Source organism: Opisthorchis viverrini (assembly GCF_000715545.1).
Source record: "Opisthorchis viverrini unplaced genomic scaffold opera_v5_13, whole genome shotgun sequence".
Lineage (NCBI taxonomy): Eukaryota > Metazoa > Platyhelminthes > Trematoda > Opisthorchiida > Opisthorchiidae > Opisthorchis > Opisthorchis viverrini.
The window spans coordinates 2343587-2369145 of NW_008751669.1; the positions used below are offsets into that span (position 1 = coordinate 2343587).

Here is a 25559-nt window from a genome sequence, read left to right on the forward strand (position 1 = left end):
CCCACTATGGTATAGCAAAAGGCACGGTAGCTGTACACAGCCCTTTATGGAGACAAAGGAAAATCAGTACAACTGTTTATATATAGGGTAGTCACAGAGTGTTCCACAAGGTCGTGCCAGAATGTCCGTGAGGGGGCGAGAACCGTCGAGTCAAGGTGCTTGGCTCGGATTGGCTGGCATTCTTACCAATCAGGGCATGCCTACGTCTGGCCCGTGTCCTGCACGTGACACGTGCATCCAACTGATGTGATGTTCGGTTATTAGGGACGGCTGGCCCCCGAACACCTCCCCCTTGAGAGGGCTGTCCAACCGACTGCTGCTTTGGACTCCACTGTGATGACTCATGGAGGTTCTGTCGCACGTCGGTCCGTCCCTGGGGCTGCCAGCATGCTGATCTGGAATCCGGTACCCTCCACTTGGGAGGCATGCCTACGTCTGGCCCGTGTCCTGCACGTGACACGTGCATCCAACTGATGTGATGTTCGGTTATTAGGGACGGCTGGCCCCCGAACAGGCAGTTAGGTACCGAATGACTTATAGCTGGGTGGTTATTATGATTATTGTATTATTAACCAGAACAGGTTGACGGGATGGACAGCTGCTCCGGAAGCCTAAATGATTACCGTCCTGCGACTTACGAGAGGTGTATCCCTTCAGTCAATCATCAGCTAAGGCTTCGGTAAAAGGCTTTCCGCAGCATCAGATTGCCGAACACTATCTGGAACATGCTCCTGATTACTTGTCACAAGGGTGAACTACCACAGCCAAACTGGAAATACATGATTGCTATATGGAGAAAATATTGCCAGGGTAAGTGGGAATAGTCATGGAAGGAAATGATGCTCAAAGTGGGACTAAATAATTTAGAGTCCAACTGAAACTCCAGAGGCGCTCGAAGACGAGCAGCCTATCGTAGTTCCGTGAACATGCTATCTCACTCTACTTCGAGTCATTTGAAAATAGTAGCAGTTTCGGCTGTCATCACTGATAATGGCACTTCATTTTTAAATTTCTCTATTTTACTGTCCGGGAAATTCAAGCTGGGTTCCGTCCCCCAGTATGATACGTCGGTCAAATGTTCACCCTCCGATAGATTCTGGAACTACGAAACTGCTTCCAACAACCAACATCGTTGTTCTACCTTGACTTGAAAGCCACTTTTCACTTGGTCCGTCAGGCCTTGTGGGAGTGTCCGTGAAATAAAGGTATTCCTCCACGAATTCATGGTCTTCCTTAAAGCGCTATACGCCAACTCCCGCGTGTCTACTGGAATCTCTCGCCTGAGTTCACTACGCCAAGTGGTATCATGTAAGGCCGTCCCATTTCAGCGTTCCTTTTCCATCTCGCCGTTGATAAGATCATGGAACACTGGTTCTCATACTCTTTGGCATATTGGGTCGAAATGTCACCGGATGTTCAGTCAGACATCAAGCACACAAACGACACAGAACGTCACAAAGAGACGACATTACCATGATGTGACCGTTTGTGTGGTTCCTTGTCGCACGGGTACCCTTCAGTATAGTCCATTGGGTCAAGGAACTATACGCGAAACCAACACTCTCTCATTCCAGGTTGATCACTGGTTAGAGATTCGTCTCACACAGTCCCCCGACCCTTCAGGCTGGAAGTCAGAACACGTGTCTTCATACCGTCCGATTATCCAGCTCAGTCAAGCTCAATGCCTCAGCATGAAAGCGGTGCCTGTTTGTTGCATCGGCTCATGCCCCAACGTACTGCAGTTCTGACGCTGAGAAGGATACTTTCTATCGTGAGGTATCCGAGATTGTTCGTCAGGCAAGAAGCACTGACACTGTGATCCTTGCAGGCGATATAAATGCTCAAGTAGGTCGTCTTAGTTCCTTGAAATCACATTTGGGCGGTCGATTCGGAGGCGATGCTCGCTGGCCAGACAATGAAACTCGATTCCTTCAACTGTGTGCTGGCCACGGACTGTTTTTGTCAAGCACGAACTTTCAACATAAACGTTCGCTTCGCGTATCCCGACGGCCACCAACTGCAAATCAATCGTGAACCCAGTTTGACCACGTGGTCATCACTCACCGGTGGAGAGCCACAATTCAAGACCGCGGTTCCTTTCGAGGCACACCACTTGATTCCGATCACGCCATGGTGTGTGCATACCTGAGAGTTCGCTTCCTTAAGGCCCTCCCAAGTCAGCAAGAAGCATGCCAATATACTACCATAGTTCAACAGTATCGATCTGAGCTAACCCAACAACTATACACAGTAAACCCACACTCGGTTGGTAGTGAGCACGTGGATAGGGCAAGACAAAATATGAAAGATATTGTAGCGGCGTTCTTCACTGTCTGTCCGACTTCTCCTATTCGACCGCAAGACCACTGGGTGTCGACGAGATCGCTATCCATGATGGATGCCAGGTAGTCGTTACCAGCAGACAATGAGTATGACGGTGCACGCAAATACCTCAAATGTCAAATTTTGAAGTTTCCAAGGAGGGACCAAGAGTTCTGGCAGAGATCAAAAGCTCGGGAGATGGAGAGGGTTTTTGCTGCCTGAAACAGCCGTGCCCTATATCAACTGGTACGATCGACTGGCCCTAGGAAAGCAACGGTCAGCGAAACGATAAGTGAAAAAGATGGCTGATTTATTCACTCGCAAAAATGTCGACTAGAAAGATGGGCCGAACACTTCGAAGAACAGTTCAGCTGACCTGCAACACACCCTGTAGAGATATTGCATACAGGGAACGGAATTTAAACACTGATCGCCCGTCGGAAGAAGAAGTAAACTTCGAAATATCCGTGCTAAAACGTGAGAAGGCACCAGGACCGGACGGTATGTATTAGCGATATAAATGCTCAAGTAGGTCGTCTTAGTTCCTTGAAATCACATTTGGGCGGTCGATTCGGAGGCGATGCTCGCTGGCCAGACAATGAAACTCGATTCCTTCAACTGTGTGCTGGCCACGGACTGTTTTTGTCAAGCACGAACTTTCAACATAAACGTTCGCTTCGCGTATCCCGACGGCCACCAACTGCAAATCAATCGTGAACCCAGTTTGACCACGTGGTCATCACTCACCGGTGGAGAGCCACAATTCAAGACCGCGGTTCCTTTCGAGGCACACCACTTGATTCCGATCACGCCATGGTGTGTGCATACCTGAGAGTTCGCTTCCTTAAGGCCCTCCCAAGTCAGCAAGAAGCATGCCAATATACTACCATAGTTCAACAGTATCGATCTGAGCTAACCCAACAACTATACACAGTAAACCCACACTCGGTTGGTAGTGAGCACGTGGATAGGGCAAGACAAAATATGAAAGATATTGTAGCGGCGTTCTTCACTGTCTGTCCGACTTCTCCTATTCGACCGCAAGACCACTGGGTGTCGACGAGATCGCTATCCATGATGGATGCCAGGTAGTCGTTACCAGCAGACAATGAGTATGACGGTGCACGCAAATACCTCAAATGTCAAATTTTGAAGTTTCCAAGGAGGGACCAAGAGTTCTGGCAGAGATCAAAAGCTCGGGAGATGGAGAGGGTTTTTGCTGCCTGAAACAGCCGTGCCCTATATCAACTGGTACGATCGACTGGCCCTAGGAAAGCAACGGTCAGCGAAACGATAAGTGAAAAAGATGGCTGATTTATTCACTCGCAAAAATGTCGACTAGAAAGATGGGCCGAACACTTCGAAGAACAGTTCAGCTGACCTGCAACACACCCTGTAGAGATATTGCATACAGGGAACGGAATTTAAACACTGATCGCCCGTCGGAAGAAGAAGTAAACTTCGAAATATCCGTGCTAAAACGTGAGAAGGCACCAGGACCGGACGGTATGTATTAAGCCCTTTTCAAAGAAGGCGGAAAATCCCTGGCGATCTATCTGACAAAGCCTATTGGTGCTACATGGAACGAAGAGAAGGTTCCTGCAGAATGGAGCATGTGGACAGTTATCTGTCTTCAAAAAAGGTACGCGAACGCTGTGTGCAAACCCCGTGGCATCAGCCTTGTAGCTGTGGTATCGAAGGTGCTCTCCTTCGATGGTTGACTGAACACGGAGAGGATGCGCTTAAACCTACCTGGGTTCCGCCCTTCGAGAGGATGGCTCAATCACATTTCCATCCTCCGACAAATTCCGGAACAGCGACACTGTCTCCAGTAATCAACAATGGTTTTATTTTTTGATCTGAAAGCTGCCTTTGGCTCTGTGGACCGTCAGGCACTATATCAGTGTCTGCGGAGCAAAGGTGTCTCCCACAAATTCTTGACCCTCCTTACGGCGCTGTACGCCAACTCCCGCGACCGTGTGAAGGGAATCTCTCTTCTGAGTTCACCACATTAAGTGGTGTCAGACAGGGCTGTCTTCTTTCACCTTTCCTCTTGAACCCCGTGATGGATGCGATCATGGAAGACTCACTTCCAGCCTCTAATACCTGTGGGGTCGAAGTGCTCCCAGGGCATCCGCTCACAGATATCGAATATGCAGATGACATAGTTCTTGAATCTGACGCCGTGGTAATGCAAGTAATATTAAATAATCTAAATAATTCTGCCTCACGATTTGGCATGCGCTTCACACCTGGAAAGTGTAAAGTGCTACTGCAAAACTGGATGGGCTCGAACCCTAACCTCATGCTTGCGGATGAACCGATTGAGGTTTACCTGGGCAGTTGCACCAGTCATGTTGGTCTGGCGAGGGATGGTATTTCTATCCGGATTAGGAAGGCCAGAGCAGTTTTTATGAACTTGGTCACCTATGGCGTAGACGTGGCATCAGTTTGTCCGTCAAGGATCGAGTTTACAATTCTGCGGTGCGCTCCATATTTCTGTACGGATCAGAAACTGAGCCATTGCGTGCCGGGGACGTCAAAAGGCACCCAGTGGTTGACCGTCGATGTTTTCGGAGCGTTGATGAAGTCTGGTGGGGACACCTCGTCTGCCATGCGGCAATACGTCGAATGGTATCCAGAAGGAATTTATCGACCACGATAGATGGAATGGCCACGTGCTCCGTATGCCAGTCGACCGACTTCCTCGAAGGGTTCTTTTCGCACAACCACGGTAAGGGTGGAAACGGGCCATGGGAGGTCAAACAATGACTTGACAGCAAAGTATAGAAGCAATTGCGGGCAAATTCAGCTGTGCTGGTCACTGCCGTCTTCCTGGATTGGGACCCCGAAACCGGCCACATCAATGGTTAGAGACATTGTCAAACATGGCCCAGTCGCGCCCTCAATGGCGCTCGTGCATCCAAGCTTCAATGCAAAGCTCCATTCCCAATCCCCACCTAACAGTCCACAGACCGCGCTGCATTTATTCACCAATTTTTCGGCTCCCGCCGACAGCTACAACCACCGTACGACTAATACGTGGTTCTTACATCTTTTAATGATGATGTCCACAAATAATTGGTCCTGTCTAAAATCATCCAATTGACAACTCTGTGGTACTTCTGGTGGTTTTAGGAAGAAGGAATTATCCCACGATAGATGAATTAACCACGCTTCATGGGTTACGCTGATTAGGACATGTACTCCGCACACTAGAGGACCGTGTGTCTCGCAGAGCTGCTTTCTCCCAATCTTGTGCTGATTGAAAGTGACGGAGTGGTTTACAGAGTATGACCTAAAAAGTAAGTATGAAAACACTAGACAGTAAACTGTGTCGGGTTGTCAACTGTTACAACCGTGGATGGGACCCCGGGACTCAACTCATCAATGGCACTGGCAGGAATGACCCAATCGCGCAATCAGTGGCACTCGTGCATCGAAGCTATCACCTTAAAACATAGCTGCTAGTTCCCGAACTAACTGAGCATGCTATCACCACAACTTGGTTGTCCTTCATGCTCTCTCATTTTCTACTGGTCGAAACTCCAGCAATTAGAGCCAACGTACCCTTGGTGCATGGTTTATAGCCGATAAAATGAACCGAACACGTCAATGGTGAGAGACATCACAAGTCGTGTCCCATACGCGCTCCTGTTGGTGTACATACATCCAAGTTGTTGCCTTTAATGCATAGCTTTCCCTTCTGATCCCACCACTGAAAAATTTACTGACGCCCATGTATTCACGCACTAGTTATAGAAGCTACCACCTTCAGTGCGTGGCTATCTACTTCTATCACAGATTACCTGTGAATGAAATGTGGCAGCGATTAATACTATGCAGCAACTAAACAGTTTAAAAAACTGAAGCTAATGATGTTGATAATAGTAAATTTGAATCTTCCAATGCAACTGATTTGCATTGCTGGATCGCAATGGGCGAGAAGCAAATCGGAGCTCAGCAGGGAATTGACTGGCCTGAAGGATTGCTGGCGTTGGTAATATGTGAGGATATTGGTAGCTCGGGTGCATTCAGTGGCACTTGATCAGATGGCTGTTTTTCTGTTCTCTGAGCTTGGCACCAGGTAACTCAGCGACAAATAATAAGCGATCTGCTTCCGTTCGACCTAAATTCACTCATTTCTTGCGTACACTTCTCACCACGAGTTTGCGCTCGATACAACTCTTTTGAGACAGGTCAGCTCACCGACCTTACCCGGGTGTGATAGCTCAGTTGTTAGAGAGAGAACTTACTGACCGGAAGGTCCGTGGTTCGAACCCGACTTCTGTCTAGGCTTTGTCACATGTTCGTTAGGACCTGACCGTCCGAACAATATTCGAAGTTTGAAGGAGCACACAAATATCCAGCTGTGATGTAAGCCCAACTACATCTAGCGCAGAAGACTAGACCTGGGAATAACTTTTACTTTTTCGGTCAGAGGTGGTTTACAGCGATTGCAGCGCCACACATATACTACTGATGAAATTGGCATCTTCGAATGAACTGTGGGTCTTCGCCGCATCTGATAACCCAGCTGACTCTGATGGCAAGAATATTGAGAGCTTATTGAGTTCACTGATTAGTGTCTGTAACGCTAAGCCTGACATTATGGCACACAACTGATAACTCGTCCCTTTGATGCTGAAGATCTTTTGTAAAAAGGGACTCACTTTTGGACGGTCAGTGCGACGTTTCTTCTGTCTGTGATTGAATGGGTGGTGATGAGCTACATAACCAATATCTGATAGTACCATTATGAGATACTTTCGCTGCAACCGCCGTAACCAGTCTAATCACAGCCTCCGTAATTGGCCCAGTCATCACCCATCATCATTCGTGTTGTACCGTTAACCACGCTTAAGGTCATTATCAAGCCAAGCACTTTTAAATGACTCGGCGTAGACTTATAGACCAAAACGGTTGTGAAGTATTGAATAACAAGGGTTAGTTTACGAGAAAAGTTGAGAGACGATTTTTACAGGCGACGTCCAACTTTTGGCTGTAGGTAAATCGGATAATGCTAGCGAACAAGCTGCTCATTTAATCTGCTTTCCTGGGTACGTTAGAATCGTTTAGATTTTGGTTCCCAGGTTTGCCTGGTGTAAGTCTGATGGAGTAAGATGGGGAATAATCATCAACAATTAATTTTTACATCATGCGACGGAAAACAGTTGAACTCAACAGTGATTGAGGAGAATTGCCTGGTGGTATTTACTACTTGAGATGCACTCGATGCGCTTCAGGTGTGTGAACGGATACACTGCAGTGGTAGTCACAGTAAGTCACTTGGCACCGTCGTAGAATCTCTACGTTCGGATTACTCCCGAATTCCAGTCAAGGTAACTTGATAGTTGGATCCACTTTGAGCAAGCTGTGGCGTGCATTTCTGATGGGCCGAATCCACTCGCACGGCGTTCTGTGGTTACCCATAGTTTTAATCGCTTTGGTTGGTACGATCCTCATCATGAAAGATAACTCATAACACAGCTACAAGCCTAATTTGCCAAGCATGACATTCGAACATCCTCGTTCGCCATAACCAGATGGAAATTAACTGCCGTGCCAGCCATTATCCGATTTTCCTTGTTTCTGAACTGCTGGCTTTTGTTCGGGGGAAGTCGGACGAAAGATCCTGAATTTCCTAACTGTATTTTGCCCACCATCCGGAGAGAGGAGGAGAGGATCGCTATATATTACACAGTACTACGCAGGTGGCCCGTCGACAATACATATTACTTTTAATGAAGAGGATAGGCCCTCTGTGTAGTTGGATTCCCCTGCATTTGGTCACTGCATTTTCCCGCACACTTTGGTGGACTAAAGTGTTTGTGATTCCAGTCGTTGTTTGATTCTTGGAGCTGCTCGCGCTGTTTGCGCTTGGTCCCGTAGGTGTGTAGCACTTCACCTAAGTGCTCAACCTGGGTTCATCCCCACGGCGCTGCTCTTGGTAATTTGATACTGTTCGCCGTTAGCATGGGAATCGCTTGGCGTTGCATGCACTTAATCACTACCCACTCCAATACATACCGTTTTCACGCACTGCTATTGTCTTCTATTGATTTCCCAAGTACTCATAAGTAACATCTACCCATTTTTACTTTATAGATGACTGCTGTTGGCTGTAAGTTAACAAAATTACAACAGCGTCTCCAATCGGCCATAGAGGAGAGACGTTTCTATGAAGCGCATCAGATCTACAAAACTGTTTACTTTCGTTGTATCACTCGTCGAAACTATGTTGAGGCTCTGAAGTACCTCTACTCTGGTGCAGATTTTTTGCTGACAAATAAACAATGGGAGAGCGGTATAGAGCTCGCCTCCATGATACTGGAAGTATATACGAAGAGCAAGATGGAGCTGACAGAAGTCCATTTAAATCAAATGTGTGATTTACTTAGGAAAATGAACCCCAGCGAAGACCGGTCCAATTTTATTCAGAAAGCGACCGGACTACTTAATAACCATAAGTCTCTTTTGTGTGGTTTTAATGAACAACTTGCGCGCATTTTCTGGCAGGAGGGTTCTTTCACTGAGGCACGTTTTCGAATCATGTTATCCTTCAACGGCCATGCTGTCGGATCGTTTCTAATTGCGCTCCACCAGCGTTATGGCCTGCGTTCCGAGATTGACCTGTTCATCACTCAAGCCGTCCTGCAGTTTCTATGTATGCGACAGGCCCCAGCAGCAGTTCTCACGTTCTACACTTATACTCGAGGACATCCGAGACTTGAACCAGGACCACCGTTCACAAGATTCCCTCTGCTCAATTTTGTGTGGTTCCTCATGCTTGCCATAGAGAGAAAGTGCACCGTTTCCGTATTTTCATTACTCTGTGAAAAGTATAGTCCACAGATAAGACGGGACTCCACCTATTTGGCATATTTGGACAAAATTGGTCAGCTTTATTTCGGTATTAAACCGGCTTCCAGCGGTGGAATGAATAATCTATTTTCTAATCTTCTCAAAATGTTAAGTGGCGCTGATGAAGGTGATATCGACTCATCGTCAGATGGACCTGACCCCATACCATCAACATCGAACGAGTTGGATGGGCCCTCAAGTGCCATTGACAATATGTGCGTGGATGATGTCGACTGACCATTCATTTTCCATGAATGTTACAGTGGCAAGTTCAGCTCTGTTATCTCGCGAACCTCGTCAGTTTCCTACTCTGTTTGACAGTTGCTGGTCTTTCCAGCCCTCCACGGGGTTCACCTTTGCTTTGATTAGCTTGACAAGACTCTCCTCGAAATGTTTCTTGGCCTTCAGTATATTCCTCCACAACTACACTTCAATAAAGGACAGTTTTGGCAGCCTGTGTTGTTTTCTTATTAACTTATTTCAATGAATGTTCTGACCGTGTTTAGTGTCCCAAGATATCTTTCATGGGTCCGATGAAACCTGGGTCCAGCTTGATACCCAGCACGTTTGGTTTTGCACTCTATCTCTACCGCGCCATTCAGGTTCAGTTCGGAACTCCAGTTGTTTAAAAAATGTATCATAGTGAGTAATCACATCGTCTTTACTTCTGCCAAGCGGCAATTTAAAGAATCCGCGTTCTTCACTTATTCTAATTTTTCAGAGCCGAGTGAATGAGTCTGGGTTAAAAGTTCCACAACTTCACTCTGGAATCAATTAACGAAATGAACTCTCATCAAACATCGGTAACATATATTTGGGATTAAATTATGAGCTTTTTCGACCCGTCAATAGTAAGACAACAAGACCGAAATCCTCGCCTCCAGCTGACTGAAAATATGTTGCTCATATGACTGACCTTTACCCTTGGTGGGCACCATATTGTGCCGAAGTCGTACAAGGAAGTTGAGCGGATTAATTCAACATAAAATTCATAAGAAAGTCAGTTCCCCCGCTTGTAGAACATGGCTCGATTTTATGTTTCACACGGCGGTTGATACATTCTTCCAGTCTCTGCGAAACGCATTAATTTAGCTTCTCCCTCTCCGGATCGATATAATTTAATCGGCCGATATGTGTTGCCAGTTTTAAAATGTTTCGTTCTTGTGCTGCAATCTAAACAATGTAAGTATATCTTCGTTGTCGCTTTTAAAATGTCTGTTTGTATTTGACTTATGTTTGGTTTTCCGGGCAGTCCCCGAGCCACTGCTTTTAGACTGCGTTCGGCGGTTTCACCGATCCTGATTTGTTTGCGAACATTCGACAGCTTTCGGTAGATAATTGGTGAATGTCTCAGCTTTATGCTCACTGGGGTCAGAGAACGTACCTTTTTATTGCCAGTCAATGGTCTATTTTTAAAGAAAGTCGCCTCAGCACTGGTTGATGAAAATGTGCAGCTCTTCGTCATTTTCACATTACTAGTGCTACCGAATTCAGTCAAAATTTCCTCCATTGGTCAATGAGCATGAGCTCAGTCCTAAGTGTTATAATGTGAATAGCACCTCAAACATTGGGAGACAGGCTGTTAATATTGCAAGAACTTGAGTCTCCTAATCACTTCTCCCTTGAATGCATCGAAAATCCCAGCGGTAATCCTCACGATCGGGTTGACAGCCGTGACCGTGGATTCAGCGTGAGACTGGTTCCCCCAAACGCTCTGCTTATCTTTAGTGCCACGGAGTAATCAAAATTACTAGCTGCGGAAAGCTTGTTTTCCTGGAAGGGCGTGTTCTAGATGAGTTTTTTGCTGCTTTTGGTGGGTAACGTCATCAGAGAGACAACAACATCGGTGTTAACACTGATGCCGGACTGCGTACAACTACGAGATTTATTTAGTTACATTTAAAGTTCTAAAGTGGAAAAAAGGAAAAAGCGGATGAGGGTGGAATCAGTTGCTAGTCTACGGCAGACACTCTGAGGTGCCCATACCTCCAAGCGCTCAGTCAGACAAACTGTTATAAAGCTGACGGCAGGAACGCCACCAACATCGGTTTGTACAGCGAAACGAGGGCTGTTGCCTGGGGTTTGTACAATCTGGGATTAAGTCAAGTGTTGTGGGCGATGACCAGCGTAGATTAAAGCGTGCGACCACATGTTTTGCATGACGTTACATGGTGATGATTGTACCTATAAGCTTTGTTGAATTTATCATCACCTATCGCGTTCACCTTGAGCAAATCCATAGGGCTGGCAAAGCGTGATGCACATTCACCGTGCTGTACACGTGTAAAGGGGCCTAAATAATCACATTGGTGCCAGACCTCACGCTTCCTGTTACACGGTTCCAAGTGGTTAGAGCGCGAATTTACTGACCGGAAGTTCCGTGGTTCGAACCCGACCTCTGCCTCTCGACTTCCCCTGTCTAGGCTTGGGCAACCTGACAGTTTTACAGCCCTCGTGCTTCGTTCGGGTGGCGTAGCAGCTAGACACCAAAAGGGCGTCACAAATGAACGATGATTATTATTTATTACACGGTTCCATCCCGTCAAAAACTCCTCAAACTATTTAACAACCATTCCTGTATCTGCGAGCTGCTCCTCTCGTGAGTCTGTTACTACTCCATATTGATGATCAGAAGTGGACTGTGTGCAAATTCCAATGGAAGCTGGGCAGTCCTACGATCTGAAGCAAATGCGCTTCGAACTCTGGATATTCCGAAGGTCCGGAAAATGGCATTGGCCAATAGGTGATATTTATTCTAACTCCACTGGTCCGTATAGTTTTAAAGCTTATTGTGCGAAGTATTAATGTCGATGTCAGGATGTTCGAAGCTACCATCAGTGCGTCGCTTACGACAGTGTTTGAGTCTCTGAAGCTTTCTATTTTTTGAAATATTTTGTTTTTCGCCGGCATTCTTGTTTTCTTCGGCATTTTTTCAGATTCGGATTCATAAACAGATGTGATTCTCACTAATCCACACGATGGCTAACAGTGCTTTCGGTCCAGTGGTCGGGCCAACAGCGTTCCCGGTATCCAACATCGGTCCTCATCCCACACGGGACGAACAGGCCCTTGGACTTAAGGTCATTTATAATGTCTGTCGGAACCTTTATCCGGATCAACCTACGCCTCTGCAAGTCACCGCATTGCGGAAATTTTGGATGGGTGGACCGGACCCTTTGGATTTTATCAATATGTATTCCAATCCGGGCTCCACCGAGCTTCGTAGCCCACCTCACTGGCATTATGTTTCCAATGGACTTTCAGATCTGTATGGCGATTCCCGGTTACACAAGTGAGATCCATGGTATCTTCATACCAAAATATGTTTGTTGTTCCATGGCATTCTCAACGATACTTTATGTTGTTCTAGGCTTTATCCATCAGTTCAAATACCTGCCTAATGAAATTTGAGGAGACATCTCATGATAAAACCTTTTGTGTGTTAATTATCATCGACTGCACTACGTCAGTTATTCATATCTGAACCGAACATCTTGACTGTTCAAAATTCACTTAAGTAGCCACCTTCGCAAAATTAAAAAATGCTACCCAATTGAACGAATCATTTCTTGATATTCTTGAATAGCTAATTTACTGTCTCGCACGTTTTCGCACGTCATGTGGTGTCCATGCAACGTCTGCACATTCCATGTTCAGTCAAGAACGTTCAATTGGGGTCACTCAATTCCTATACTCAAGTGACACTGTCCAAACCACAGAGGCATGAACCTTACGACTTTCATAGCACGTAGGCTGATTACAAAAATACTGTGACACCTAACCTCGACATGCAAGACAAATCCCAAAGGCATCAAACATTTTTGGTTCCGTGTAGGCTTACCACATCTGTAGATCAAGTGAAGTGCTTAAGCAGCGATGCTCACCGGTGAAACTCGCGGGTTTTCCCGGCTTTACACGAGACTGGCTACTTAGGTTACTTCTACTACGTCAACTTGGCCGGAGAGGAATGCACTTGAAGTTCGTAATTATACTTAGGGTACTTAATGATGTAGGAGTTCACAGCAGACTGTCCCGAATTTCTCCAGGGTTGCATCTTCGGATTCCTCCATAGTTTTGCAGTGCACACTTCAACAGAACGGAAATCACACTTGGTGAGAGACCACGACTTGGCTATTCGGTCAGTACACATAGTTAACCGTGATCCCTTCCTTTTACATTCATTTTTCAGTTCTAAAGTGCATTCACTCTGTGATTCCCAATCTCCCTACCCCCATGTCTTTCTGTATTTTCAAGAGGAGGAAATTGAGTTTGTCTACGTGTGCAAATATTTTAACGGCCACACGATCCATGAGCGTACTGTGACAAACTGAGTGCACCATCAAGGTGTGAGCATCAGTTCCTAACTTCGTCTCTACTGCCAGGAGCAAATTTCGTTGAAGATAGTGTCCGTGTATACAAGGCAGCTGTTCAAGTAGAAAAAATGATGGAAACTAATGAACGACGCCTGCCTAATGGGCCTTTAGAAAGGTGGAACCGGTTGTGAGCTGCCGAAACATTTCCAGAAACTTACTGACGAATGCTTCACTATGTACTCAGGTAACTGATGCTCTCCAGCGCAGCCAGTAAACCCAATCATTCGAAGATAGATGGGACCCCCTACTGCGCATGCCGAATCACAAAACGTGCTGTTTTCCATGTTCTCTGACGGTTCTGCCAGAAACGCAGGAGGCGAGCGTCGTTGGATTCCCATCTCTTTCAGGCTGTGGTTCACGGGATCCTTTTTTGCATTGTTTGCTATGGCATGTAGCCGATTTTACTGGCGAGCGCTCGTAATAGTTTTTTAACCCGAGTTTCCAGAGCAATTTTGTTTTCTCTGTATGTTTGTGTTGAGCGAGGCTAGCAAAGGGTGTTGGATAAATCCCACTGACGGCGTCCTAATCGGACGTCTTACTCATGTCGGTTTGTTTTAATGCACTTCTAGGTTGTACGCAACTCATTCATGATCGTTCTCTTTCTTTCCCTTACCCCTCATGGTTGTGTGACAGATCAATCTTTACTACTGTGGTGGAATCGCGTTCGGGTGGAGCCTTAATTGATATATGCATTTCTCTTCCTGTTACGCAACTACGATACCTTTCATAGTGTAAAAGTACACCTTAGCTGTGGAATGCACCGTACGGAAATCCATTCGGTACAAGCCGCCACACGATTGGATCTTGCCTCTATCGTAACGCGTCAAGCTGTGTTTGGAACGCTCTTGTGGACTCGTCACTATAGTGATCCCTGTTTTGAGGGGTCTCCTCTCAGTAGTTAATGCGATTCGCACTCCTGTTTGAGAAAAATTACCTGTTTCTTATTTGCCCAGTCCGTACGAAAAAATCAACAGTTTCTTCACATAGTCACTGTCCGGTGGCATATTAGTTGTTCATATTCTTTTTAACCTTATTTTTGTTTGCTCCCACATCCGTACATAGTCAGTGCGCCTCTGTGGACGAACCGAGTGGCTTTGGTTTCGAACTTACTCTGCGTATCCGACGGGAACCCACGGAGACACACCCACCTACTTGGCCCGCACATCTGTTGCAAAGCCTTGCTCGTTATGTGTTTCATTCACAAGCGCAACTCATGGTTGGAGATCACATCCCCTGGCCGTCGGCCTTAGATAAGCAACCTTACTCACCATCACCACAACAAGAACAAATAGATGGATCAGTGCACGACAACAGATCGACTCAAAAGCCGACCGAAGCAGACGCCCATTCAATTGCGGTTGCAGCCGCTGCCACTGCAGCTTCAATTCTCGCCACGAACGGTACCAAATCGGGTGAACCACGGATGGCTGCGCTCGCAAATCCGAATATATACGCCTCTATGGTTGCTGCTGCTTTGGCTGCTGTGCAGTCGACAACGAACAGCCAGGCCCGATCTCAATCTGGCTGTAAAACAGAACCGAAAGCCGGAAGGGTGGCAGGCGAATCTCGAATTCACCATATGCTGGTCGTAGAGGATCCACAGCTGAAGAGGATTTCGACACCTTATGGTTATGTGCAGTTCTTGCAGGTGGGTTTACTTCCTAGTACTTGTTGCCATCCTTCGATTTGTGACAAATTCTCCTTGTTTTAGCGTAGTGTGTCTTCACTTAATTGATATCAGTACAGAACTGTAATTGGTTGAACCTGTTTTTTGTGGTGGTTTTCGAAGAGTCGTTCTTGCATGGTACTGATATTTCACTGTTTGTTCGAAACGGATATTTGCATGAAACAACAGCAGCAGTCAGGCTGTGCTGGACTAAGCAAGTACAAGAAGCTAAAATCAAATCAAATGTGAAGATTTGGGCTGATGACTAACAAAGACGGTGGGGTACTGTTCGTCAAGTATCTTGTTGCGACGCGATGGGTCCTGAAGTCTTGGCTTTCATGGTTCCAAAAATGGATAAAACTCTGGAATTGTCAACTACCAAACAACTAAAACCGCAGTATTCTTTGGAACTGGTTTATACTCCTACATGCTGTGGCTGCTGGAAAGTCAATAAGATTACCTTAAAGTTCAGTCAGTATGTATAGTTCACATGTGTCCTTCCAGACCCACTACAACCATATCTGAGCAATATTTCAAAAGCTACTCCATATCACTTCATCTGAAAGACGTCTTCACTCCTTTTTTCACGGTACTTGCAATATATTTTACTCCCTCAACGTTTATTAGGAGCACGCTCCCTCATCACATCCACTAATGCAATTCTCGGACCTTTGCTCTTTGTACGCACACCTTTTGCGCACCCACCCTCTCTTCGGCAGATCAGGTCCAATGGGTGTACTGCTTGCGCTTTTCCCCGTATCCTTATTCTTTCCCAGGTTATCAAAACCGGTGGTCTGGTGTGTGCGGAGATCTCACTAATGCACTCATGTTCCATGTAATCATCAAACATTACTGTGCCTCCGCTTTCAACTTTTTCCAAGCTGTCGTAAGGACCTAATTCTCCCCACTACACAGAAAACAATAGTGATTCAGGCTCCCCCAAATGACAGCAATCACTGTTTGTTCAGATGAGCCCAACTCATGATTTCTTGTTACGATCGTCCCAGCGTTAGTACACTTTTGAGCAATACTAGTTCTAAAGCAGCCGACTTTTTCCGCATATAACAGACAACTAACAGTTCATTTCACGATTGTGCCCGGTCAAACCCGACAGGTCCCAAATGATTTTTTCCAACTCCATGCTCCAAGCGGCATTAGCTGTGGTCCGATTTTGAACTGTTTGTATTGAAGGCATGAGCTACGTAATCGGGGTGAATTGATTTCGAACTTTTTTGCGCTTTGTGACTGAAAATCCGCCATACACTAAATCGTTCACCCTAGTCCAGATCTGGATGGGAAGTAGTCCTTGTTAATTGGTAACCATTGCCAATCTAGCGGAGTATAAAGTTATCTCCGAGGCATAGTGGTTTCGTTATCTCTTGGTCTGTCCCGCTGCGATACCGCGCACGACCAACGACATCCAATCTTGCAGAGGCATACAGGTCGTTCCCGAATGTGATGCCTAATTTTTGTCTGCATGTACTAGTGATGCTCGCGTTTATTTTTCCAATCCATGTGGTCAATCAGCCTTGGATACGACGGGTCAAATTTCCGTGGCGTTCGGGCTATCAGTTTTTCGTTCGATTCCGTTGAACTCAAATCAACGCTAAACGGACGTGTGGTTTTCGTCTCATTGACCACATTCATTGTTTTATGCCATTGTTAATCTCTGTACCTGTCAGGTATTCTTAGTTTGAACGATCCGTTCTGTAGGTCTCCAATGGTCATTAACAAAAGCACTTTTTTCAAAGTCCTTTAATGGTTTGGCTCTGGTAGTTACTTTTGTGGTAGGAATATCATAAAAGGATGTTTGCACACCAGTTTGGTTTTCACGGGATACTCACCTGGAGCCCAGCTTAATCTCTCGTTCATGATGTTTTTAAGCAACTGAATGTGCTGCACCAGGCTGCCTCATGTTTCATTTGGTACGATATTCGAGATATCGCGATACATGTGTAGACGTAATACACTACCCATAAAGTTACTGAAAACTATTCAGCAGCCCACGGCCGGTTCCGCCCTTCGTGGTGCTCACCAGGTAGGTAGTCCTCGAGTTTCCCACAACCCTATGTTCTACTTGAACTTGCGTCGAAGCATCATAGACGAGAGATTCAGCTGGGTTCCAGGTGGGCCTCCCATCAAGACTGAATCGGTATGCAAATGAGTGTATTTTGCCAATTTCGTGCTGTTTGGGCTCAAGTAGAACATAAGATTAACGGGAACTTAGGGACTGCGCCTACTTGATGAGTCCCAAGAAGGATGAAGCCGGTCATGGGCTGTGGAATTTGTCAGCAACCTGGTGAGTAGTTTATTGCGTCTATCCTATCTAATAATTATGTCCGATTTTTTCCTTTGTCGCTGCTGGATCCTTTGAAATAAAATTACGGAAACGCCAGTATCTGAAGCCAAGTTCTGATCCGTAATCGCTGACTTTGGACCAACATCCGATTAGAATGCCGCAACAGTACTTACAGCTTAGTTAAGACACATCTTTACGGGAGATAACCATATCATTATTGATAACGGAAACGAATCCACCGTCTGCAATTCGACCCTCAGTGAAATGATATCATGGGATCGAATGTTCTTTTCAGTCTTGGATGTTTCGAGGTGTTCTTTGAAATTTCCTCTGTCCTTTCACAGTAGGGGTTCAAGAATTTGCTTTTGGATTTTTTCTTCGTTTGCTTAGTGGCCTCCACATCCTTCTTGAAAGGTGGCTTAGGGAAGCGGTGGTATTCAAAGCTGATATCGAATGTCATAACATCATGTTGCATCTGCGACATGTTTTATTTCGAGAGATAGTAAATACGCCGCCCTGTGTTTTAGTGTCTCCATAGTGCTGATTTGAGCACCCACTGAATTTCACACCTTTGTAAGAAACAGTGATATTTTCTCCGAGGTTTGGTAGACCATCGCTGGATATACCGCTGCACAACACTTTATGTGTGACACAAGCTACCAGACTGGCCGAGTTTTAAGGCAATGGGAAAAACTGTCAGGGAGATGTTTTACCGAAGGCTGACCAAATCAGTGTTTAATGTTGGTCAGAAGTTCTTTCTTTTTGGTTAATGTGGATGCCCAACACTTACGTCAAGTGGGTCTTGATGTTGATGTTACCCGACTTAATTAAAATCACTAGCACTATCCTTTCTTGGAGTCTTTTTATAATTCATTTTGTGCGGCTGTTCAGTTGAATTCCCCTGTGCACAGCGCTCCTACCTAGCTGCACGTTGCTGAAAATATACTACCGTATGCCAGTTTCTGACGTGAGTGCTTCGTGATTATACAAATGTCCACTGGTTTCTGCTAAACAGCGTTTTTTTTATTTTTTCACCACTTTTCTATCGTGCATTGTAGGAAAGGCGGCGTACTCGAAGTGGACCTTGCCTCCATTCTGAACTTACTGTGGGGTTTTAAAATGCTAAGATATTGGTAGAGTTCACTTACATTATCTTGTTTCATCACAATGAACGTGTCAACTACGCGCCACCAAAGAACCTATCGTTGGACGCTCGAATCTGACTAAATCTTTCTGTGCAATCTCCTCGTACATATTAGTCGAAGTCGGGGATGCTGGAGATCCCGTCGCCAGACAGTGTTCTTGACAGTGACAAAACTCACTGACAGCTGAGTAAAAAAGCAAACCGATCTAAGACATAAGGTCCAGACAGGTTCAAATTCACTTGATCTCCCGAACCCCCATCCGGTTATTTTTGCACCCTGTAAGTCGTATAGATCAACAAAATTTGTAGGCGACACTCGAAAGGAATATTCCACGAACTGCTCTAAATTGGAGAAGCTTTATTGTATCTACAGTCGACTTCCAATAGCAACTCCTTTATGGTTGATGTCAAGCACTGCCGCTATCCTAGAAGACGCATGCCATACCATAGTTTATCACCGCGTTGAATGCAATCGAAGTGAACGGTCTCACCCATGAGGCACAGTTTTTGTTGTTTGTACAGGAGAATCGATCTCTCATTGAGTGGCAAATAAACCATTTCAGCTTCCGTAAGTTTGGTCACCTTTTTGCGTGCCAAAATATCGTCCCCATACATTAGAGCCCTTCGCTTTTACGTAGGGACTTTGCAGACCGTAGCTTCAGAAAATGCATCGCAATTTGCAGTTCTTTCGTTGGATGCTGGTAGATGTTCTTCTCACAAATTCCCGTAGATCTTATCCAGCAACCAGTTGGGAAGACCCCTGTGATTTTGAAATAGGCTTTGGTAGGCCGTTTTGGTTTTATATCAGAAACACGTCATCCATTCGCACTTTCTGGGCTCTACTTTGCGGAAACAGGATGTCTGGTGCTTTCTACACTGAACTGTGCGTTCTGCACACCATTTATTCTCTTTTTTTTCATGCAGCTTGTAGGCCTGTGTGAAGAGGAACTCCGTCTTGTTCAGCGATGGACTGGGAGCCGTGTCATCGATATCATGCGTCGTTTGCCGGAGACTGGAGGTGGCCTACTTGTAACCGACATGAAAAGAAAGCTTAGTTTATTTGAGCTAGAACCAAAATTGGCAGATTACGTCAATGAACAGTTGAGAATCGAGGGTTCCAATCTGTCTGGTGTAACCACTCAATATTTCGCGTGGGCTCCCGTTTCTCTATCCACTCTCGGTGAACTCTTACCCGGAGAACTTGAAGCGCGACGCCTTCGTCATCCAGAACGTGATCAAGTCTCGTCCAAACCTTACTCTTCTTCAGTGGGTGGATCCCAAGCTGTCGGTCCGACCGTTGCATCGGGTAGTGAACAACTTGATGCGACATCAGCGCCCACAGACCTTAGTGTATCCCGCCTGATTAATTCGGACCAGAAGGCTCGTCTGTCTCCAGGTCCAGTAGCAATGGAGACTGAAGACACTGTTGTATCATCTTCAACGAAGAAAGATATGGATGAGGATGATTTTGTGGACGTTGTTGGAGACTCCGGGCCGTCCTCTCTGGTTAATGCAAAGGTGGCTGCAACGATAAACGAGATGGATGCGTGCGATACACCAAAATCTCTGATCAACGACGTTACTTCGCTCCCAACTTCGTCTGTCCAATCGTGCTCAACGCAGTCAACCAGTGCTCCTGGAACCTTCTCCGCCTGGTGCGCTCGCATACCGTCTAGTGCCACTACTGAGAATTCAAGTAAGTAATTTTCGTGTGACTGCGTCTAGGTAATGAGGAAAAGTTCCACAAAAGTTACGATTTGTCGGAATTTCGTCACCTGCGTGCGTAGGAAGCTGAGAGATTTCCACAACAGAATGCCTAGCAATAGGCTAAAATTGTAAGACAAGTTAATGTATCAAATACTTGTCGAGTATTGATGAAAACGTCGAATAATGGACGTAAAGCAGTTAATCTACGGTTGGACGTTTTCTGAAGGACGTACTTGATTTCACCAGTTGTGGCATCGCTTCCGCAACAAAAAATGCTAGACCATGAGTGTTCGTGATCACCGTCCGACCAATCGATTTTAGCGAACAAAGGGCAATTTTGATCGATTGATTGATGTGACTGATTCGATTTTAATCTGGAACACGAGTTTGATGATGAACTTCCGTATGCTATGTAATATGGACAATTCTCAAAGAACACAGAATCGAAGATTCCCTCGGTCCACACGAAAAAGGACTACAAATTCAGCATAGCTGAAGTTCCCATGTACAAAATATTCTGTCTGCTGGTGCTCCTCAGTATTAACAACTTCCGTCGTTGGCCTTAAAGCTTGGATGTCTCAAGCCCCGCAGTTATAGCTCTATGGGTTGCGAAGGCACACAAACCGTTACATCGCGGTAAGCTCCGGTCTTTTTTAGCGGATCGGTAATACTGCACGGTCAATAAGCCGTCGCGACCCCAACATCGTGGAAACCTTATTTTCATTTGAGCCACACATGTGGCGAGGTATAATAATGGATGTTAATTCACGTGCGATATAGGAAATGAAAACTATCATTGAAAAGTCGTATGAGCACCACGAACTGACGGTCTCTTCGACCGTGACTTAAATGTTTTACCATTTTTTTCACTAGTGGACCTGCGTTTTGGATCTACCAATGCAGGTATTTCACACACATTTTCAGCTCTTTATCTATCTAGCAAATACTAATAACGTATCGTTGTACGAATACATAGGTGACATCTTGTTTCTGTGGGATCTCGGCAAGAATCACGAAAATAACGCTTACGCGGAATTCATGTCCACATTCTTTTCATGTAATGAGCTTTCTGTCCCATTTAAAGGAATGGAGTCTACGGCCATAAATTAGTCTAGTCTTGCTCGAAATCGGAACTGCATTTCTGATTCACTTTACTTTTCGCCGAAGTCCTCTACTATTGATGGTACTTGTTCTCTACGCTTTTTATTTGTGGTGTTATGTTCCCCACAGAAGTTTCGAATACCGCATTGACTCCTTCCGATATCATTGGTCTCCTCCCCGAAACATCGCATGGACCTTCGGACCTTATCTCACCACTTACTGGCCCACTTGGATTCCGTACGTTTGGTAACCCTAACCCAGTGTGTTCCGTCAACAATGGACCACGTGGCGGATCACATGACCAACGAGGCGCGCACACACCTGGAAGCACTGGTGAAGGTTCAGCTCCTTGTACACCTCTAGCCCATTTGTCACTCTCTCCGGCCAGTCTTGAACTTCTTCCCACTCGAATCATTGATTGTCTGGATGTGCATTTGTGTCGAGAAGCTGGCGAAATGCTCCCCTTAGCAGTAAATGATCGGCTGAGACACGGAAAGCATTTCACCTTTCTCAACTCCCACTTTCCTGACCACGCCATCACGTTAGTTCCTAGTGGAGTCACGGGTGCCTTCGTTACGGAAGAGAATCCTTACGTGGCTAGAGGACCTTGGCTCCAGGTAGGTACCTTGTCAAAACGTGGTTTTTCGTACGAGTTTATTTGTATCGAGTTCAATGAATACCTCAATGCGGTCTGGAACACAACATTGAACTGTACATCGGCTTGTCTGCTTGGCGCCATGCTAAGTGCAATCATTTCTCGGAAAGGCGACCGCAGTAACGAAAACCAATTCTGTCGTTCATTGTGAGTGACTGCTAAACTTTCTGTCGACTGTTTGGAAGATAAGACTGGACTCGTTCGGCAATTAATATGATTGATGAAACCAAGATGCGAACATCTGGCTCCTCTATTACAGAGTTCCCCAGTGTACGTAAAAATTCGCCAGTTTGCGATAAACTCAGTCTGTCTTGTAGTCTAGCCATAGTGCGTTAGGTTGAAGAGCTTTTGACCCAACAAAGCCCGGATCTGTCCGGAAGCTGATATCTTAAGTTGATGACTGAGAAACTAACACACTTGCTGTCATACAAAGCGATACGGATCTCACACGGACGGCTTTCACACTAATGGATCACGAATTGGCTGGGAAACAGTACAGGTCTCTCAGCAATATAAGTGTTAGGGTTAATCTTGGCTATTAATTCCAATCAGGTGATCAGATTTAGCTGTGGCCAGCTTCCCATCTCCTGATGACTGTTCCTGAGAGGATGCTATCCCGTGTGAATTTTTGCCTGTCGTATTTGGTTACTTACGACTCAGAGGACGCCTCAACAGGTCGTTGTCGTTGCGTCTACGTAACACTAGAACCAGTGGCTGTTCGCGTCCGTTTGGATTTTTCAGCGTAGTTTCCTATTTCCCTCGTGGAATTTGTGGGCATTTGATAGTCTAACCTCTGAACTCAAACGAAACCATATCCATGCCTATTCAGGTTGTGGATTGGCGAGTGATATCCGGAGTGCCAAAGGGACTAAGAGGCAACACTTAATAATGTACAGCGTATTGCTATGAGGAATTGATGATGGGTATGGAATGATTGTTAGTGGTCCATTTTAAGTTCCACTCACCGGGCAGAGGCACACTAGGATTCAGAGATCCCTTGTAAGTAAAATTGAGACAGAGTTTGACGTAGGTTTACTCTCTGTCTTCTAACGTTCGTTACATTTAGTGAAACCTGTTCGTGGCCTACGTCAAATTGTTTTAAATATTTTGTAACGGCGACCCCACCATCAGGATGCTTTCACTTAGGGTCCGAAAGCCCGCAAAACATCAAGAAGATGCTCACATTACCCCAAGGTGAGAAGCGCTATTCCTGATGCGAATGTTCCATGCTCGTCCTCGGGTGTCTTTGATGCCTACACCTATGAGAGGAGCAACACTGAATTCGCGTCCGATTCATATCACTAAACACTCATATATCCCGGCCCTGAGGCCCTCCGTGATGACCAACCATCTGATTATCTTTACCTCATCCGGCCGACTGTTTTCGTGTTATGACCACAGTTTGGACTATCATCGTTCCGAGCAGCACCACTCACGAAACAAACTATGTTTTTTCTCCCTGAGAGAATGCCTCTGATAGCGAAGGCCTTTCGGTCCCAGGATTGTTTGCGATACGAGAGGCAGTGCCCCCCCCCCCCAAATAGATGCTTCTTGCAACGTGCGGCTCGCTAGCCTTTACCAACTAGTCCATAAACCCGACACTTCTAAGATGAGTTTCTCAGGGGTCCCTTATGACACATAGCGCTACTGCTTGGGATAGTCATTTAGACTTAGTTATGGTAAGGATTTTCACGGTTGTTTGTGAGCTTGCACAACTGAGTAGCTCTTATGACCGAACAGCAAATAGGAGATTCTCTAATAGTTGCTCAGGGTTGGAATGTATTGGCTCTTGAACAAAAATCCAGAGTTTTGCTCCCTATTCCTTCAGATACTCTTCCCAGAGGACTTCTTGGAGAGCTTGGAATTCCAATTCCCTGTCTGCATAGTTGCTCAGGGTTGGAATGTATTGGCTCTTGAACAAAAATCCAGAGTTTTGCTCCCTATTCCTTCAGATACTCTTCCCAGAGGACTTCTTGGAGAGCTTGGAATTCCAATTCACCTGTCTGCAGCGCACGGACGATTTGGCTCTCCCGATAGTTTTTCGTTGGCCCGAGCGCAGGTTGCGTATCTGTTTGGTGGAACCTTCACCAGCGTTGAATTCGTGTTTGGTCAATCAGAATGCATCATACAACCTACCGACTCCAAGATCCTTGCTACCGAAAGCGGTCACAATGAACTCACCAGATGGAAACCGGAATTGGAGAAATTTGAACTCACCTTCAAATAAACCCGATGTGAACGTTCCGCCTTCAGCAGTTAGAAGCCCAAGAAGCTTTTCCATCCCAAGACCAGACCATCCTCCACAACCCAGACCAGAGGACCATGTCGCGCCATCACACTTGCTACCCTATTTCCCTCCCGGTTGCGTTCCTCCTCCCGCGATGCTAGCTGCCATGTTCAGCACAAGTTCACCTATGCACTTTCAGGGGTCACCCCACCCACCATCAGGAATTGGTTCTCAGCCTCAAGCTGACCGTTCGCTCATTGGGCCGAATCAAACGGTGTTTGACGCCAAGTCGAACTGGATGCAGTTCTTCAATAGTTTTATGAACAAACGAGAAACAACAAGTGGCGCCGTTTCACCACCATTTATTGCCATATCCGAAGCAATGAATGCAGCGATGGGTGCAATGCAACACCCTGGACCACGCTACAATCCATCGGTTGCTCGAGCGGGGAACCGCCCAACTACACCACGCTCACACGAGCCTGAACCTCCCGCATGATCGTTCCAGTCGTTTTTTCTAACACACCAATAGTCTTGTTAACCACAGCCCAGCAATTATGTGTCAATTACCCGCACAAGCGCCTTTGCATTTCTTTACTTTGAACGCACTCTGACTCAAGACTCGCTGCTCCATCTTCTCAAATGATATTTCAGTTTGTGTCTTAGTGATGCTTTGTATTTTCGTGTCTCTGTTTTCCACGGTTGAACGGGGCTATGCACACCCTGACGATGTTACTACATTAATATTAACTTCGGTTCAAACTTTCCGTGGAGTTTTGCATCTGTGATTTGAAAGGTAAAGCTGCGTTAAGGTCGATGCACTGAGTAACGGGTCATTCAATGATCATGGCGCGTCTGGTCTGGAGTATTATTCGTTGGTTTTCAGTTTAGCGAACTGATCAGGAGTACGCGGTCATATACAGAGTTGACGTTTTCTTTGGAATATACACACGTTTACTGAGAGCTCGAACTGTTATGTTCACCGCGGACTCTCCGCTGATAAAGACAAAATACCGAACAAGGGCTACTCAGTGTACTTTCAACTCTCGCTATTGTGCATAGGAAACGCCTGTGTACGACTTCTATTCAGAGAACAACAATCAGTGAAAATGGTATGGACCAGCTACGTTGGTGGTGCATCAGGGTGGTTTCCCGCTTATCTTACCTACGCCGTTGGGTTTCAATGATATCCGGTAATGAG

At 45.9% G+C, this 25559-nt stretch overlaps 3 protein-coding genes across 3 annotated transcripts in view; 2 read left to right on the top strand and 1 right to left on the bottom strand.

The window, feature by feature from the left end:
- The window catches only part of T265_01253 (hypothetical protein), a gene marked incomplete at both ends in the record, with an annotated part of 17178 nt that extends 3281 nt beyond the window's left edge, over positions 1-13897 (bottom strand). The window contains one exon of the mRNA XM_009165238.1: positions 13718-13897. Coding sequence (XP_009163502.1) covers positions 13718-13897 — 180 coding nt within the window. The remainder of the gene's footprint in view (positions 1-13717) is intronic.
- T265_12752 (hypothetical protein) lies at positions 8431-9420 on the top strand (the record flags this gene model as incomplete). The annotated part of the gene is made up of 1 exon (XM_009165275.1): positions 8431-9420. A coding segment is annotated over one exon (990 nt), but the record flags the coding sequence as incomplete, so codon positions are not given.
- Positions 10069-25121, top strand: T265_01254 (hypothetical protein; the record flags this gene model as incomplete). Its single annotated transcript, XM_009165239.1, has 6 exons — positions 10069-10368; positions 12123-12478; positions 14622-15207; positions 19593-20364; positions 21606-22093; positions 24084-25121. The coding sequence occupies 5 exons, from the start codon at positions 12165-12167 to the stop codon at positions 24855-24857; spliced, it is 2934 nt and encodes a 977-aa protein (XP_009163503.1).
- Between the last annotated feature and the right edge of the window lie 438 nt (positions 25122-25559).